This window comes from Rana temporaria, chromosome 3 (assembly GCF_905171775.1).
Source record: "Rana temporaria chromosome 3, aRanTem1.1, whole genome shotgun sequence".
Taxonomy (NCBI): domain Eukaryota; kingdom Metazoa; phylum Chordata; class Amphibia; order Anura; family Ranidae; genus Rana; species Rana temporaria.
In genome coordinates this window covers 441543871-441563832 of record NC_053491.1, presented here as the reverse complement: position 1 = coordinate 441563832, position 19962 = coordinate 441543871, and the positions used below count along the sequence as shown (strand labels likewise).

The 19962-nt window shown below is 46.0% G+C and overlaps 1 protein-coding gene across 2 annotated transcripts in view; it reads right to left on the bottom strand.

Moving 5' to 3' along the window:
* The window catches only part of LOC120933312, a 39478-nt gene extending 23989 nt beyond the window's left edge, over positions 1-15489 (bottom strand). For both annotated transcript variants that reach the window (XM_040346453.1, XM_040346454.1), the window contains exons 1-3: positions 15327-15489; positions 9584-9619; positions 1011-1310 (exon numbers count right to left, since the gene is read on the bottom strand). In XM_040346453.1, the coding sequence (XP_040202387.1) occupies positions 1011-1310; positions 9584-9619; positions 15327-15348 (358 nt within the window). In that variant the 5' untranslated portion in view covers positions 15349-15489. The remainder of the gene's footprint in view (positions 1-1010; positions 1311-9583; positions 9620-15326) is intronic.
* Between the last annotated feature and the right edge of the window lie 4473 nt (positions 15490-19962).

Below are 19962 nucleotides of genomic sequence, written 5' to 3'. Positions count from 1 at the left end.
TATTAAAAAAATATATATACACCTGTCAAATCGCATGACAAATCACTCCAATGTGAACGAGGGCTAAAGGAAAGCAGACTATGGAATTGATTTACTAACACTGGAGAGTACAAAATCGAATGCAGATGTGCATGGTAGCCAATCAACTACCAAGTTTTTTTATCAAAGCTTAATTGAACAAGCTGAAGTTAGAAGTTGATTGGCTACTATTTACAGATTTTGGGCCAGATTCACAGCAGAGATACGACGGAGTATCTCAGATACTCCGTCGTATCTCTCAGAGTATCTATGCGACTGATTCATAGAATCAGTTACGCATAGATAGCCCTTAGATCCGACAGGTGTAATTGTTTTACACTGTCGGATCTTAGGATGCAATACCGTGGCCGCTGCTGGGGGGAGTTCGCGTCGCAAACCAGCGTCGGTTATGCAAATTAGTAGTTACGGTGATCCACGACGGTTTTTCGCGTTCGCTACATCGCTGCTAGTCTAGTTTCCCGTCGCAAAGTTAGTCATCATTTTAGGTGCCCTAACTTTACACAGCACACGTATGTGCTGTATAAAGTATGGCCGTCGTTCCCGCGTCGAAATGTAAAAAAAATTTCTTCTTGCGTAAGACGTCCGGGAATACGAAAGTACGCTACGCACGTCGTCACTCGAAAAAATGACGTCACTTCGTGCAAAGCACGGCGGGAAATTCAAAGCAGAGAATGCGCAGTAGGTCCGGCACGGGAGCGCGCCTAATTTAAATGGCACATGCCCCTTTGAATTACGCGTGCTTGGTGAATCAGGCACTTGCGATGAAAACTTGCGGCGGTGTAACGTATCTACGATGCGTTACGCCGCCGCGATTCTACCTGAATCTGGCCCATAGCGCTTTCCAATTTTATTAAATCAACCCCATGGTGCCTACTTTACAGTGATCATATTAACTATGTAGCTAATTAGCATGAAAACTGTATATGTGAGGGCCAGATATAAATGTAGCAGTCATAGGGAATAACACTCACCCAGAATGGTCACGTTGACCACATTGCTACGCTGGGATATCCTTTCCGTGTCTTGCTCCCACCAACGGTACACACAGGAATATGATATCGTGCCATCAGTTGCCGGAGGCTGTAGAGTGAATGTGACACTGTTCATGGTCTCTGGAGCTGACTTTCGATCTACCCAGACCTTACTACTTTCAGAATAAAGGTGGAAGATGCCTTCTGGGTAACTGCTGGGTGCTGTGCAATGCAGAACCACCGACTGATCCTTGTAGACAGAAGACGCTTGTGTTGACAGCTGTGGTGCAGGCAGATCATCTGTATAATGTGAAAGGAAAAGGTTCTCAACTTTCAATGTACTCCTCAAATTGTCATGGTTTAGCGCCCTCCTGGTTTAGGTAAAGCATGTTAGGTAAATTTAGCTAAGCTCATTGGCCAGTGGAGCAGCTGTTGATTAATTTAGTCTGCTCAGTGTTTCACAAGATGCTTATCTGGCTATTTACCCTTGCATTGAGAGCTGGGAGTTCTTGAATCACAGTGGGGAGAAAGAAAGAAGAACAGTCTGAATATTTATGGAGGTCTAGCCAATCCCTGGGAAGGTGTGTCCAGTAGGTGGCTGGAAAGCCCATAAAAAATCTGAGACCCAGGGCAATGGTGTGTGGGTCTATGTCCAGTCCTGTGAGAGCGGAGTCTCTAGTCTGAGGGGGTTCTGCCCCTAAGGGCAGCAGGCTGGAATGCTGCTTGAGGGTCATCAAGATTACAGCTATAGCATAGCTATAGGGGGGGGGGGGGGTCCTATTTCAAAGTCTGGTCTGAGAATTTCAGTTTGGAGAATTTGCTAAAGAGTACCCGGTGAACAGGGCTGCAGTTAGAAATAATGAGGCCCCCGTAAAGCCTAGCTGGCAGAAACAGTGAACCAAGCATAACAGGCAGTTCCAGTCGCATTAACAAACCACTCATCCATACAACTAAAATACCTTTGAGAACAAGACATTATTTGTGTTTTTTTATTATTTTTTACAATTTTCGTTTTTTTATTTTTCCATTTTTTTTAACAGCCCTGTGGGGGTTGGTGAAATATCAGGGGTCTAAACAGACACCCAACATCACAGATTCCTCAATTTTTTCTCTGTAGCTGCAGAATGAGTGAACAGGAAGCACTCAGAACAGAGGCTCCCTTTTCATTCACAAACTGAACATTGTATACACAGGGAGGGCCACAAGGGTATTGTTTAAAGCAATTGCACCCACTCCTAATGTTTTGGACCCCCTGTTGAACCTATGGGGCCTGGGCCCCGTACAGGAGGGCAGGTGCTACCCCCTTATCAGGGCCCTGCCAGTGAAAGTTGGAGGAGGGTGTCTGACTGTCCTGTGATATTGTCATTTTCCCTCACTGAAGAATGCTCGGAGGATATTAGAATGAGGCAACTGATGATCCTGTGGCCTTGTGAGTACTGACCTAAGCTCAGAGCCTTAGTGACTGTATGCAGCTCCTTCTTCTTCAAAAAGGCACTGGTCGTTATTCAGCCAGTGGTGATTCTCTTGAAAACTCTACATCATCTACTTGTCCCACCTGTGAATCAGTACTAGATCAGCATAGCAGAATGACAGTTGACCTCAACTAGTTCAGCATTTTTGGGTATCCTATGCCCCCTTTAACCCATACAAGTTTAATCTGCAACAGAAGCGTCTACCTCAGCGCAGGTGGTCATATACTATAGCTGGCTACTGTGTTCTTCACCTATAGCAGCCCCCTTTCACATAAGGCAAGCAGGCCGGCCAGTACTCGGTTAGCCCCAGGTCTTATACACAATGCTATAGTGCCCGGACACCACGCCAGGGCAGGTGCGAGCTGAGCAACACAAACAGGTACTTGCAGGTTAGCAGACAGGTTGCGTGGTTCTATGACAGTCCAAGTAAAAGGCAGGCTGAGTTCAGGGAATACTCCAAAAACTTGTTCCAGGGTCATACACAGGGAAATGCAATCTAGCAGAGCAGGGCAGACAGACAGGGGGGTTGATCAGGAATAACACACGTATCACTCTCTATCACAAGCAGGGCAGCCACCAGAATTTTTTGGGCCCCTTACACAGCTTTAGGCCTGTGCCCCCCCCGGGCCTGACCGCTAACATTGCCCAGGGCACGCCCACTGGCCATCCCACTGAATCCGCCCAGTTGCCATTCCACAAAGTTCTTCAGTGGATCCACTTTTGTTTTAACACTCTGAGGCCCCGTACACACGGCCGAGGAACTCGACGTGCCAAACACATCGAGTTCCTCGGCGAGTTCAGCCCTGAAGCCGCCGAGGAGCTCGGCGGGCCGAGTTCTCCCATAGAACAACGAGAAAATAGAGAACATGTTCTCTATTTTCTCGACGAGTTCCTCGGGGGCTCCATCGGGCCGAAAGTGTACACACGACAGAGTTTCTTGGCAGAATCCGGCTCTGACCGAGTTTCTCGCTGAATTCTGCCGAGAAACTCTGTCGTGTGTACGGGGCCTTACAACTTACTATATGAAAATTAATCCAATCCATTAAAAGAGATATCCCCATATATTCAGCAAAGAGATGGCTCAACCCAGCAAAGAGACATCCCAATCCAGCAAAGAGACAGACCAATTCAGCAAAAAGAAATTTCTATCAGGCAAAAAGACATCCCAACCCAGCAGAGACATCCACATAAATTCGGAAAAGAGATACCCCAATCCAGCAAAAAGACATCCCCATATATTCAGCAAAAAGACATCCCAATTCAGCAAAGAGAGAGCCCCATATATTCAGAAATTAAACATCCCCATACAGCAAAGAGACATACCCATATATTCAGGGCCGATCCTAGGGTCACAGGCGCCTGGGTGCAGAAATATTTCTGGCATCCCCACATGGGCGTGGTAATTTTACTAACTCCTCCCCTTTACAAATGTTTCTATGGCAATGACTCAACCACAGATACCCCCCCCCCCCCCCACGAAATCTTCATTAACCTGGGATCCTTACATGATCTCTTAACAATAAATAAAATACAGGAAGAGAAGCAGAGTACTTTATTGGGACCTGAAGGGGGGCCTCTCTAATGGACACAGAGAGGGCTTCTGTTAGAGAGTCTGTTAGAAAGAGCCCCCAGACATACAACAGACATGATACAGGAGATAGTCAGAGACTGCAGACATGATACAAGAGACGGTCAGAGACTGCAGACGTAGTACAGGAGATGGTCAGAGACTGCAGACGTAGTACAGGAGATGGGCAGGGGCTGTGTATCCTATGCAATCTATCATGCCATAAAACATCTAGAGCGGGGCAGCCCAGAGCACATGTAAAGGGATGCTGGGGATGCCATCCCCCAGCACACTGAACACTGTGACTCACCTCGGTTCTCTCTCTGTGCAGCCCAAGATAGAGATGGGAGGGGGAGGCATTCCAACTGGAGTTGGTGCAGGATCCAAGACTCCCAGTGTGAGGAATTCATTCCTGCACATCAGCACTCAGCAACCACTGAAAACTAGAACCCTTGTATCAGGAAGAGGAGAGGCCCCTCTGGACGGACACACCTATACTCAGAACATCAGTTATGGACGGACACAAACAAGGAGAGAAGGAGGGAAGGAGGGAGGGAAGAACTCTGGCACTTCGGCGCCCCCACCTCTGCAGGCGCCTGGGTGAAAAGCACCCTGTGCACCCTGCCTGGGATCGGCCCTGCATATATTCAGAAATGAGACATCCCCATCCAGCAAAGAAACATCCTCATATATTCAGGGACATCCCAATCCAGCTAAGAGACAGCCTAATTCAACAGAGACATCCCCATATAGCAAGGAGACTCCCCATATAGCAAAGAGACAGCTCAATACAACAAAGAGACAGCCACGGCACAGGCCCACATCCAGCAACATTCTCAATCAATTTACCATCGTAAAGTCTAAAAACTTGTCTCCACACCAGTCTACAGTGAGCACTGAGCAGTCCTGCAGGCTACACGCAGTGCAGCTCTTCAATATGGCTGAACAGCAACTGGCATGGCGCCTAAACCAGCATCTGCTCTGCAAGGAGAGGCGGAGTGCAGATGATATCACTCCATCTTTCCCATGCAGCTGGACCTAAGTGAGCTGCATCGGCTCACTCGATGGCCAACCTGTTTTAGCAATTGCTAGTTACTACAGCAGCAACAACTCGTTGGTTGGGCCCAGGCGCCTGGGCCCCTTGGAACAACTAGGGCCCCTTACATTTGTATGGGCTGTCCCCACCTGATGGCTGCCCTGATCACAAGCATGCGAGTGAGGGTTTGGATAGCTTATAACAGGTTTGGTTTGCAACCAGACTGATCACATTAATCACCTTGCAGGTGGACAGACAGACAGACAAGGAGAGTGTCATAGCCAAAACCATGATGCTGGAATAAGAAGCAGGAGCGCTAGGTGCTCCTGACACATTAAATACATTCTCTCAACTGTTATTGAGCCAGAGAGAAAGAGTAAATTCTGTGTGCCTTGCTGGGTTTGCACTTAATTCAGGGAAGGGAATCAGCTATCACCAGCGGCTCCTTCGGGGGTGTGCTACAATAATTTGCACCAATACTTCATACCCGTATGTACAACCTACGGTACAGTAGCTTGGCTCCATTCATGGCTCTGAAATCAAATTTTGAGCTCCCAATTATGGGGCCATATTCTCGTACATCCGCGTATCTTTGCGCGGGCGTAACGTATCCGATTTACGTTACGCCTCTGCAACTTAGACGGGCAAGTGCTGTATTCTCAAAGCACTTGCTCCGTAAGTTGCGGCGGCGTAGCGTAAATCGGCCGGCGTAAGCCCGCCTAATTCAAATGTGGGACAGGGGGGCGTGTTTTATGTTAATGTTCTGTGACCCGACGTGATTGACGTTTTTCACGAACGCCGTCCGTGGAAATCTCCCAGTGTGCATTGCTCCTAATACGCCGCAAGGACGTAAAATTTTCAAATTTCGTCCCGGGAACGACGGCCATACTTAACATTGGTACGCCGCACTTACGCCACCATATAGCAGGGATATCTTTACGCCGGAAAAAGCCTAACGTAAACGGCGTAACTGTACTGCGTCGGCCGGGCGAACGTTCGTGAATTTGTGTATCTAGCTGATTTACATATTTTGACGCGTAAATCAGCGTACACGCCCCTAGCGGCCAGCGTAAATATGCAGTTACGATCAGACGGCGTAAGAGACTTAAGCCTGTCGGATCTAAGGGAAATCAATGCGTAACTGATTCTAAGAATCAGGCGCATAAATACGACGGTGCAACTCAAAGATACGACGGCGTATCTGGAGATACGCCGTCGTATCTCTTTTGAGAATCTGACCCTATGTTTTTGCAATATGTTAATCATCTTTTATTCACTTACAGCTTTATATTCTAAATAAAAGATATGTCTCAAACTGGTAGCTCTTCATTTTTGTTTTGCTTGGAAATTATCATTGGGTAACCCGGAATCCCCGCTTTATTAACAAAGCAATGACAAGTATTTCAATGCAGGCCCAGATGTGCTGTTGTGATGGAAAACCTCGACACAGCAGATGACCATTATTTCCTCTTCTATTGAGAAAGAGGAAGAAAACCTTTCACAGTGCCATATCCGTCCACTAGGATAGGAAGATTGCAGCTCGTGATTCCAGAAATGATGTATTTATCTTGCACCACGTGTTTATGGTGACATCTGTCCGTTTGTGTTCACTGATGTCACAGTCTTGCAAATATAATCTCATAGTTGTGCCTTTTCTTTCCTTGTGCTCTGAAGACTACGATGAGCCGGCTAAATTACATTTTATGCTACAGCGCATGCGTCGAATTGTTATCGCGCATGCGCGGTTTATTTCCCCTTCAGGTAAGCATACAGACGACCGGTTTTCTCGGCAGGAAACACTCTGGGGCAGATTCATCAAGGGGATACGACGGCGGATCTCTTGATCCGCCGTCGTATCTCTGAGATCCCACGGTCGGATCTATGCGTCTGATTCATAAGAATCAGTTCCGCATAGATCTCCCTTAGAATCCCTCCTGGTGTAAGTGACTTACACCAGTCGGATCTTAGGCTGCAATCTACCGCCGGACGCTAGGTGTCGTCGCAGTTTTTTACGCGTCGGATATGCAAATGAGGAGAACCGCCGATTCAACGCCCGCTCGTCGCTTTTTTTTTACGTCGTTTGCGTTCGGCTTTTTCCGGCGGATAGTTACCCCTGCTATATGAGGGGTAGCTAATGTTAAGTATGGCCGTCGTTCCCGCGCCGAGATTCAAATTTTTACGTTGTTTGCGTAAGTGGATCGGGAATACGGATGGCCGCAATTGACGTACCTGCCGAAAACATTGACGTCCTAGCGACGTCATTTGGAGCATGCGCACTGCCAAATTCCGCGGCTAGGGGAAGTGTACAATTTAAATCAGGCGCGTTCCCACGCCGATTTAACTGCGCCTGATTTAAATTGTACACTTCCCCTAGCCGCGGAATTTGAATTCCGCCGGGGGGAGTTATGATCCGACGGTGCAATTTTCGAGGTAAGTGCTTGGTGAATCATGCACTAGCCTCGCAAAATTGGACCGGCGGATCGAAAATCCGATAGATTACGCGGATCTAAAGATCCGCTAATCTATCTGAATCTGGCCCCCTGCTGGGAATCCCGACGGGAAAATAGAGAGCAGGTTCTCTAGTTTTTTCCGGTAGTTTTCCTGTCGGGAAAACTGCTAGGGAACATGCACACGGCCGGGATTCCCGGCCAAAAGCTCTCCTGGCCAAAAGCTTAAAGCGGGAGTTCACCCATAAAATTATTTTACCCTTAGATTGATGCTCATTTTGTCTAGGGGAATCAGCTAGTTGTTTTAAAATCGAAGCCGTACTTACCGTTGTAGAGAGCGATCTTCTCTGCCGCTTCCGGGTATGGTCTTCGGGACTGGGCGTTCCTATTTTGATTGACAGTCTTCCGACAGGCTTCCGACGGTCGCATCTATCGCGCCACGAGTAGCCGAAAGTAGCCGAACGTCGGCGCGGCTCTATACGGCACCTGCGCACCGACGTTCGGCTACTTTCGGAAAATCGTGACGCGATAGATGCGACCGTCGGAAGCCTATCAATCAAGAAGGAACGCCCAGTGCCGAAGACCATACCCGGAAGCGGCAGAGAAGATGTATCTCTAAAACGGTAAGTACTGCTTAGTTTTTTAAAAAAATAGCCGATTCCCCTAGACAAAATGAGCATCAATCTAATCTTAAATTTTTTTTTGAGGGGGAACTACCGCTTTAAGGCCCAGATTCTCAAAGGGCTTACGACGGCGCAACGCCATGTACGCCGTCGTAAGTCCTAATCTGGGCCGTCGTATCTATCTACGTTGTTTGCGTAAGTCGTCCGTGAATGGGGCTGGACGCCACTTACGTTCACGTAGAAACCAATGACGTCATTTGGAGCAATGCACCCTGGGATATTCTTCGGACGGCGCATTCGTAAATTCCAAAAGCCAATATAATGGAACAGTAGTGGTAAAAAAACACTTGTGGGTTTAACCAATCTTGTTTTTTTTTGTACAATTCTCCTTTAAGGGGGCGTGGCAATGGGGTGTGTCCTATGCCTGCATACTTTTTTATGATAGGTGTCCGTCATTCCCATCTCAAAAAGTTGGGAGGTATGCTGATGGTTTCCGAGTGAGATGCACTTTAGGTCTCCAGCAGCTCCAACGGCCATTTGTCCATCACCAAGCTGGATATTAGTTCTGGTCCAGTAACATCACTCAAGCCCCGTGTGGACTGGCTTCTTTGATGATAAATAAAAAAAAAAAAAAAATAGGAGTAACGCTGTTAATTGGATTTTTAATGGATTCGTTGGAGCTTATATGATTGATGGATTAATTAAATTGTTTATTTCTCTGTATGTGGTACAGAGAAATGTGTATGTGTATAGTGGTATCTCCATACTCATAGAAAGTTCAAGACATCTGGGGCTTGAGTAGCATAAGCACACCCTGAACTGGTTCCAGCACAGGGTACCCAAACAATCAGTCACCAAGCCCAGTGCTGTCAGATGTGCTTGGGGGACTGGCATAGGGGGGACTAAGCATATGCAAATGGAAAGCCATCTGCTTATCTTGTCCTGAAACGCCCCTCAGTTGCACAGATCTTAAAGCGGAAGTAAAGCCATCGATGCCGGGAATGCTAACTGCACATTGGTTGTGCTCTCAACCAAACTGTCAAACCATCCAATGGCTGGTGGCATAACTGATCACATGTGCAGCTTCATGGCAGTTGAAGATTGAACAAAGGCCAAGATGGCAGCTTCCTTGGCTGAAAAAGATAGGAGGGTTTACTTCCACTTTAACTTTTGACTTCAGAACTCAGGTTTTAGCTACAGCTCTGTATATTTACTCCAGGCCATGGATAATCTCCAAACTATGGGAAAAGCTCAGGCAGGAAGGCATAAACACCACCTCTCTAATTTATTATTAGTAATACAATTGATTCAACAAATAAAATGTGAAGTTATAAATTACAGTTGTCATTTACACTGAATTTGCATCTAATGCACCCCCCCCCCCCCCACCTACACTGAACAAGTCCATCACCCCCGTTCATCACTTACCTGAGATGACCGTAATAATTTCCGCTCCAATTAATCCTGAAATAAAATAATGTGAATAAACTATTTCATATTGGATACACTCAGTACACAAAGAAATAAATACTGCATATACACAATCCTTCACCCACAGTTAAAGCGGTAGTAAACCCATACTGCACTACATACTAGCTCATTATGAAATACTTACCTCGGAATGAGGTGAGAGGAACTTACCTGGTCCACGCCGAGGGAGATGTCATCTTTCCTCGGCGTGTCTTCCGGGTATCGCTGCTCCAGCGCTGTGATTGGCTGGAGCGGCGATGTCGTCACTCCCGCGCAGGCGCGCGGGAGACTTCTCCCCGGTAAGGTCCGGCGGCTGCCGGGCTTTTAGCCGAGGATTTCCATTGCGCATGCGGAGGGAATATCTCCTAAACCTCTTATTTTCCTATTATAGGCTTACCTGTAGGTTAAAGTGGTAGTACAGAGTATACTACAGAGTATCCTACCACTTTAATCCAAAGGAAGGCAAAAACCCCAGCAAAGCATGATCAAGTTTGCTCCAGCAGGAGAAAAAAATCCTTCCTGATCCCCTGAGAGGCAATCAGATTTTCCCTGTATCAACTTTACCTATAAATGTTAGTCCCCAGTTATATTATGTACATTTAGGAAAGAATCCAGGCCTTTTTTAAAGCAATCTACTGAGCTGGCCAGAATCAGCTCGTTTGTTGCCTGCATATAATTGTCTGTTTATTGCCTGCGTATTCTCAGGATTGCCCATTTGTGGCCTGCATATTTTCAGGATTGCCCACGTGTTGCCTGCATATTCTCAGGATTGCCCATGTGTTGCCTGCATATTCTCAGGATTGCCCATGTGTTGCCTGCATGTTCTCAGGATTGCCCAAGTGTTGCCTGCGTATTCTCAGGATTGCCCATGTGTTACCTGCATATTCTCAGGATTGCCCATGTGTTGCCTGCGTATTCTCAGGATTGCCCATGGGTTACCTGCATGTTCTCAGGATTGCCCATGTGTTGCCTGCATATTCTCAGGATTGCCCATGTGTTACCTGCATATTCTCAGGATTGCCCATGTGTTGCCTGCGTATTCTCAGGATTGCCCATGTGTTGCCTGCATATTCTCAGGATTGCCCATGTGTTGCCTGCGTATTCTCAGGATTGCCCATGTGTTGCCTGCATATTCTCAGGATTGCCCATGTGTTGCCTGCATATTCTCAGGATTGCCCATGTGTTGCCTGCATGTTCTCAGGATTGCCCAAGTGTTGCCTGCGTATTCTCAGGATTGCCCATGTGTTACCTGCATATTCTCAGGATTGCCCATGTGTTGCCTGCGTATTCTCAGGATTGCCCATGGGTTACCTGCATGTTCTCAGGATTGCCCATGTGTTGCCTGCATATTCTCAGGATTGCCCACTTGTTGCTTGAGTATTTCAATGATTGCCCTTGTATCATGATAAATGCCCTAACGTTGTCTTTATATTGCAATGATTGCCCAAACATTGTACATTTGCAAGAAAATGGGGGGGGGATTAAACAATAAATACCGGCATTAAAAAATAATATTAATATTATTAATCCATGTCCACTTCTCACCATTCTTTTAGAGGTAGGTCGGCAATGAAACATACAGTAGATGAACAGGATTATATTGCACAAAGAATTAACATGAACAGTTTATTCTCTGATAAGAAGACCCCACTATAAAACCCAAGACCCTGACAAACTGGATAACTAGTCAAAAGTATAGGAATGTAGTCCCAAGGGCAAGTGTGAGCATGCTGACTAACCCCCAGCCAGAACGGCTCGGATGATGGGGGAAAGCTTACTGAGGAGGAACAAAAAATTAGAAATTCAGACAAAGAAAAAAAACATTTAGAAGGGAAATCGAAGGAAAAGGTAAGTGAACCAACAATGCACTAGCTTAAAGGAACCTATTTAGAAAATAAAAAAACGAACCTTTACAACCCCTTTAAGCTGCTTCAAGCCATATATACATTTACATTGACTAGTATGTGGTAGTTGGCCAGTTTAAATGCAAACAAAAGTACACATAAATGAGCATTTAGGGTCGAAAAAATTTTTTTTTTTAGAGCCCAAGTCTGAATAATGATCTTTCTTCCCTAAACTTCTAATGCAATCACAATCCTGGACAGTGAAGCTGATCCCATTGAGCTTCACTGTGAGTGATGTTACTGGACCAGTACTAATATCCAGCTTGGTGATGGAAAAATGGCCGTTGGAGCTGCTGGAGACCTAAAGTGCATCTCACTCGGAAACCATCAGCATACCTCCCAACTTTTTGAGATGGGAATGACGGACACCTATCAGAAAAAAGTATGCAGGCATAGGACACACCCCATTGCCACGCCCACTTAAAGGAGAATTGTACAAAAAAAAACAAGATTGGTTAAACCCACAAGTGCTTTGTTACCACTACTGTTCCATTATATTGGCTTTTGAAATTTACAAATGCAGCAATTTAGAAATCAGATGAAAGGTTTAGCGCTGGGAAACACTTTTTGATAGATAACAAGTGAATTTTATATACATCTCTATAGATCAGACCAAAATGAGGGACAAATGGAGAGGAATGAGGGACAGAGGGACATTGCTCCAAATCAGGGACAGTCCAACGAAATCAGGAACAGTTGGGGGCTATGCCATCAGCCATGGCAAGTTCTTGTTAAGAATAGTGATGTCGCGAACCTAAAAATTCGCGTTCGCGAATGGCGATTGCGAACTTGCGCATATGTTCGCGAACCCGGGCGAACCGCCATAGACTTCAATGGGCAGGCAAATTTTAAAATGCACAGGGACTCTTTCTGGCCACAATAATGATGGAAAAGTTGTTTCAAGGGGACTAACACCTGGACTGTGGCATGCCGGAGGGGGATCCATGGCAAAATTACGTAGTTGTCGCAGAGTCCGTTTTTAATCCATAAAGGGCATAAATCACCTAACATTCATAAATTGTTTGGAATAGTGTGCTCTAAAACATCAAGTATGATGTTATATCGATCAGGTAGTGTAAGGCTTAGGGTTAGGGTTACGGTTACAGATAGAGTTAGGGTTAGGGTAACAGATAGGGTTAGGGTTAGGGTTTGAGATAGGCTTAGGGTTAGGATAACAGATAGCATTAGGGTTACAGATAGGGTTAGGGTTAGGTTAACAGATAGGGTTACATTTAGGGTTAGGGTTAGAGATAGGGTTAGGGTAACAGATATCGTTAGGGGTAGGGTTAGGGTAACAGATAGTGTTAGGGTTAGGGTTACAGATAGGGTTAGGGTTACAGTCTGTAACCCTAACCCTATCTGTAACCCTAACCCTATCTGTAACCCTAACCCTATCTGTAACCCTAACCCTAACTGTAACCCTAACCCTATCTGTAACCCTAACCCTATCTGTAACCCTAAACCTAACCCTATCTGTAACCCTAACCCTATCTGTAACCCTAACCCTATCTGTAACCCTAACCCTATCTGTAACCCTAACCCTATCTGTAACCCTAACTGTAACCCTATCCCTATCTGTAACCCTAACCCTGTCTGTAATAGGGTTAGGGTTCACAGTGACAGACCAAACTCTGACAGATCAAGTGAAGCAGCTGTGATGCTAGTGTTGGTGGTGGCGGCATGCGAGCGAGTGGTAACTTGAGAGGAGCCCGAAGCTGAGCTGGAGGAGGATGGTGTGTCAAGGTTATGAGCGGAAGCTGTAGAAGATTGGGTGTCCTGTGTTAGCCAGTCAACTATGTCCTCAGAACTTTTGCAGTTCAGGGTAGGTGGCCTCTGAACACTGGGTATTATTCTAGGGCCAAAGGGAATCACAGCACCACGACCACGACAGCCCCTGCGGGGTGGCCTGCCTCTGCCAGTCATTTTTTCTTATTTGTTTAGTTGTACTATGCGTGCAAGCTACTGTGACACCAGATATGAGTGACACTGTGCACTGGCAGAAGTTGGCAGAGTAGATGCTGTAGGCCTGACACACGCCTGCAGACAATTAACTGCTATTCTATTGCAGTCAAAATTGTGTTTTTTCTTTTTAAATTTAATATACTATGCCACCAGATATATGAGTGGTGGCACTGGGCAAGTGGGCACAGTTTACACTATGAGCCTGACACACGCTGGCAACTGACTACTATTCTATTGCAGTACATTTTTTGGGGGTTTTTAAATGTTATGTACTGTGCCACCAAGATAGATGAGAGGTGGGTGGCACTGGGCACAGTGTACACTGTACCCCTGACACACGCTGGCAGCCAGGCAACTAACTACAATTATATTGCAGTAATATTTTTTGTTTTTGAAATGTTATGTACTGTGCCACCAAGGTAGATGAGTGGTGGGTGGCACTGGGCACAGTGTACGCTGTACCCTGACACACGCTGGCAGACAGGCAACTGACTACAATTATATTGCAGTAATAATTTTTTTTTTTAAATGTTATCTACTGTGCCACCAAGATAGATGGGTGGTGGGTGGCACTGGGCACAGTGTACGCTGTACCCTGACACACGCTGGCAGACAGGCAACTGACTACAATTATATTGCAGTAATATTTTTTTTTTTTAATGTTATCTACTGTGCCACCAAGATAGATGGGTGGTGGGTGGCACTGGGCACAGTGTACGCTGTACCCTGACACACGCTGGCAGACAGGCAACTGACTACAATTATATTGCAGTAATAATTGTTTTCTTTTTTAAATGTTATCAACTGTGCCACCAAGATAGATGGGTGGTGGGTGGCACTGGGCACAGGGTACGCTGTACCCTGACACACGCTGGCAGACAGGCAACTGACTACAATTATATTGCAGTAATATATATTTTTTTTAATGTTATCTACTGTGCCACCAAGATAGATGGGTGGTGGGTGGCACTGGGCACAGTGTACGCTGTACCCTGACACACGCTGGCAGACAGGCAACTGACTACAATTATATTGCAGTAATAATTGTTTTCTTTTTTAAATGTTATCAACTGTGTCACCAAGATAGATGAGTGGTGGATGGCACTGGGTACAGTGTACGCTGTACCCTGACACACACAAGCTGCCTTCCTAGCAGGCAACTGCAATTAGATTACAGAGAAAAAAAAGCAGACTGATATACCAGCCCTAAAAAGGGCTTTTTGGAGTTACGAGCCCTAAAAAGGGCTTTTTGGGGTTACTAGCCCTAAAAAGGGCTTTTTGGGGTGCTGTCCTTACAGCAGAGATCAGATGAGTCGTTCAGGACACTGAAAACACTACTCTAGCTATTCTTTCACTATCAACAGCAGCAACACTATCCCTCCTCTCACTAAGAATGCAGGTTCCGAATGAATCTAAAATGGCTGCTGCCCTAGAGGTGGGAGGGTCAGGGAGGGAGGGTATGCTGCTGATTGGCTAGAATGTGTCTGCTGACTGTGAGATAGAGGGTCAAAGTTTGCTGAATGATAAATAATAGGAGGCGGATCGAACAGTGCATATGTTCGCGCGCATCGGCGAACGCGGAAAAATCGCCGCAAATTATTCGCCGGCGAACAGTTCTGTACATCTCTAGTTAAGAACCTGGTAAACCCTCTGAAAGGATACATTGCATGTGTTCAAAATGATTACCCTTGGGCTAACTTCTTCATTTATTAAACAGTCCTTCTTCATGAAAATATATAGACTTCAGATTAGCCCAATGGTTCTGTGACTTGGCCCAGCATGCCAGACCTGAGAATGGAGGTATTATATAGTAACAAGAACGTAAAAATTCTTACCTAGAACAAACAACAGCTCCATGCCACTCTCTCGGGGAGATGTTTCTTTGTGCTCAGTCACCACACCCAGGAATAAGGAACTGAAGATGAAAAACTTGCCAGGAAACCACAACTTTAAGAAATCGTTACGTTGGTCACATTGACACGACTGACTTTGAGACTTAACTTGATTTCAGCCATATACTGTATGTGACCTTTGTGGCTGCCCAGTGAGTCGTGCAAGAGGCAGGCACAGTTTGGTTTTCAAATCTAGTGCCCATCCTTTGAAGTTGTTATAACTTACGGGGCATGCTCCGGATCTTAAAGTAGACCTATAGGCAAAACCTTTTTTTTTTCATTTTGGATAGAGTACGGGAGGGTTATAACTCCTGTCATATATATTTCACCATCTGCGCATAGCTCCCAACTGTCCCTGATTTCGAGGGACTGTCCCTGATTTGGAACAATGTCCCCCTGTCCCTCTTTCCTTCTCATTGGTCCCTCATTTTGGTCTAATCTATACAATTATATATAAAATTCACTTTTTATCTTTCAAAAAATGTTTCCCAGTGCTAAACCTTTCATCCAATTTCTTAATTGCTGCATTTTTCAATTTGAAAAGCCAATATAAAGAATAAGTAGTGGTAAAAAAAGCATTTGTGAATTTAATTAACCTTTTTTTGGTAATTTCCCCTTTAAGGGGGTGTGTCAGTGGGCATGTCCTATGCCCAGGCCCGGATTTTCCACAAGGCCACTGAGGCCAGGCCTTGGGGCGGCAGGGCTCCAAGGGGCGGCAGTGGCATGGAGTCCCCCGACGCCCGGAACATACAGTTAAGGGCGGTAAGTTATGAGGGAATCCGCTCGCTCGTCCTCCGTCCTCCCCTCCCCCCCCCCCCACCCCACATACCTCTCTCTGCTGGCTCTGTCTTCGGGACTCCCCCCCCCCCCGGCCACCGAGTCTGTTACATGTCCCTGCTGCCTATGTACACAGTGAGAGGGGAGAGCTGTGCTCTTCCCATCTCAGCTGTGACAGGAGTTCTAGCACAGTGCTAGGACTCCTGTTTTGGAGGTGACAGGGTCAATAAAGAAAACATGTCTCCTCCAATTGCTATCACACAGGAAAATGTTTTCTCCTGTGTGATAGCAAAAAAGTTAAGTGGAAAAAAATTGATAAAAAATAAATAAATAAGAAATAATAATTAAATTAATAAAATAAAATGATACAAAAATTAAAAAAGTAAGCGACAAGCTACAAATAAATAATAAAAAAGGGATAAAAAAGTAAAAAAACAAACAAAACATATTTGAACTAACCGTGCCGCACATTCTCCATTGATTTGGGGGGGGGGGTTCGGTTGGCGGGGAGGGGGTGCATTGTGGAACCTGGCCTTGGGGCGGCAGGGAGAGCAAATCCGGCCCTGCCTATGCCTACATATGTTTACTAGTAAGCGTCCCTCATTCCCATCTCAAAATATTGGGAGGTATGATCTGCGTCCCATTGGGGAGATTTCCTTCACTCCCCATCCCACAGGAAGTGAGAGGAAATCTTTGTAAATTAAGGGAATTCCTTGGGGACTCCCAGCTCACCAGAATTAGTGTCCCTATTGGAAGATTCCTCTCTATTACTTTTCTGGAAACAACCCAGAAATTTGTGATTTTCTTTTACTTTCACTTTCAAAGATAATGATAAACAGGACAAATAGAAAGGTGAATCTCCCTAACAGGTACAAAGACAACAATGAAATCTGACAAGTGTTCTAATCCCTCTCCACTCCATCCAAAACTAACAAAAAAGTTTTGCCCTGAGTTAAACTTTAATTTACAGTGACTGCACTTGCATCTCCATATCCATTTTTTTTAAATTAAAAGCTCATGGCGTGTGAAACACACGCAAAAACTTCATCCAGTGCCAAGAAAATGTCCAGACGGGGCCAAGGGTACTTTACACTTGGTCCATCTGGCCGAAAACTAGACGGACCCCTTTCTCTGGAGTGTCTGCCAAAACAGACCCACCCAAGTACTAGGTGGGGCTCCCCCGAAGGGAGACCCCCATGAGAGAGGGAGAACTAAGCCAGAAGGCCATGTCCACCCCCTCCCAAGACTTTCAGGGCAGGCCCGAGGACCTACACCCTACCAGTCACACGTGCAAAAACGTGTACACACACAAAAATACAAAAAGTGACACACAAAGGAATAAATAAAAGAAAGCGGGGGAGGAAAGAAGTGGAGAGGAGACTGAAAGGTGGCCATTGTGCAATACAATAGCCAGGCCCTCTCCAATTGGTACAATTACTCCATATTTGGGAGCCACCAGTGTGTTGGAAGTGGTCTAATCCTAAAAAATTGGGTACCTAAAGGTGCAACTGGATGCCTTGCAGAGAGCCCTGAAACCCCTGTGCTTTTTCATGCAGAGCAACTTCATGAGTTGTGTCTAGGTTCCAGCCTCCTACCACCCTCGGTGCCTCACTCCTAAGGCCCGTACACACGATCGGATTTTCCAACAACAAATGTGTGATGGCAGGGTTTTGTCAGAAAATCCGACCGTTTGTATGCTCCATTGGACAATTGTTGTCGGAATTATTTTTTAATTTTAATTTGGATAAGTCATTTTGATATAATTTATTTCAGATTTGTTGAAATTCGTTACTATTGTTATTTGGAAATTTAAATATGTCTGAAACTCTGAATGACGAAAATTTTGTCCTAATTTCGATTCACAACAAAACGAATTACATGTGTCTAAAGTAAATTTTTTCATGAAAATTGGAAAAGTGAACCAACTCCAAATATCCTGACCGGCTTGCCGTGCTGCACAAAGCAGCTGTGATGCCCTTCTCCATGTAGTGCTCCATACACTGCACACCACAATACACAGTCCTGGAGCGAGAATCCATCATAATGCTTGCAATAGCAAGTGCTGATCGAGACCACGCTGACCTATTCCTTAAAGCGGGAGTTCACCCATTTATTAAATTTTTTTTTTTCTCCCCTTAGATTCCTGCTCGTTCGGTCTAGGGGAATCGGCTATTTGTATTAAAATATGAGCAGTACTTACCCGTTTTCGAGCTGCATCTTCTTCCGTCGCTTCTGGGTATGGGTCTTCGGGAGCGGGCGTTCCTTCTTGATTGACAGTCTTCCAAGAGGCTTCCGACGGTCGCATCCATCGCGTCACTCGTAGCCAAAAGAAGCCGAACGTCGGTGCGGCTCTATACTGCGCCTGCGCACCGACGTTCGGCTTCTTTCGGAAAATCGTGACGCGATGGATGCGACCGTCGGAAGCCTCTCGGAAGACTGTCAATCAAGAAGGAACGCCCATTCCCGCAGCCCATACCCGGAAGCGACGGAGAGGATGCATCTCGTAAACGGGTAAGTACTGCACATATTTTAAAACAAATAGCCGATTCCCCTAGAGAAAACGAGCAGGAATCTAAGGGGAAAAAGTGCCCTCTAAGGGTGAACCCCCGCTTTAAGAATTTTGCATTAAATACTAATTTAGCTGTAATTACAGCAGCATGCAGCGGTCCGTGACATCACAAGGGGGTGGTGCCACCAGGTGACATCGCCCCTTTCCTTTTTAAAAACTGTCAAACGGCGAAGCCTGCAGTAGGCAGCCAGCTTTCATGGACGACGGGAACGTTTTTAATAAAGGAATTGTCAAAAACTGTCTCTGTTTTTATTGCTTTTTGACACTTTTTTTGGTGAATGGGTCGGGAGGGGTTCAATGTACTCGATACTCATTCACATGGGGGGGGGGCGGATCTGGGGATTCCAGATTCCGATAAGTCCCCTGCCGGTAGACCCCCACAACCACCGGCCAGGGTTGTGGGGATGAGGCCCTTGTCCCAACCCAATGATATGGGGACAAGGTGCTTTGGGGGTGGGAGGGCAGAGACCCCCCTGCCCCAAAGCACCCCCCCCATGTTGAGGGCACGTGGTTTGGTATGATTCAAGTTTCCTGACCTGCCGGGCTGCATGCCCAAATAAGGGTCAGGTAGGGATTTTATATTTTGGCAAAGGGCCTTGTATGGACTGGGGGGGGGGGCACTGTGTTTTTTTTTCCAACATTTTTAATTGTCTGAATGTTTTTTTACATTCAGCTGTCAGTGGGGTAACCCGCTGACAGTTGATTAGTCATCCATTGTTAAGGATGCGGCAGACGGCCTACCAGCCCATTCCTTAGCAGCTATTTTTCAAAAAACAGCATGGGAGTCCCCGACAAATACCGCATGTGTTACCGCCAGCAAAACCCTGGTGGTAAATACTGCATGTTTTTTAACTCTCTAGTCCATTTGTGAATTGGACTTAAAGAGGAAGTAAACCCTCTGCAAAAAAAAAAAAACACTCTGCAAGACAAAGGCATAATGAGCTAATCATATGCATAGCATACTAGCTCATTATGAATTACTTACCTGAGATCAAAGCCCCTACAGCGGTCCTCGTTCCCCTCCTCCGTCGCCGCCATCTCTCCCGGAGAGACTTCCGGGTATCGCGGCTCCAATGCTGTGATTTGCAGGAGTCGCAAGTCACGGCACATCCTCCTTTAGAAATGGCACGATCGTTGATTCGAAAGTGCGCCTGCGCTGTTGTCTACGGCCCATGCGCAGTAGACATTGGCGCAAATCACTAGTGTAAATATCTCCTAAACCGTGTAGGTTTA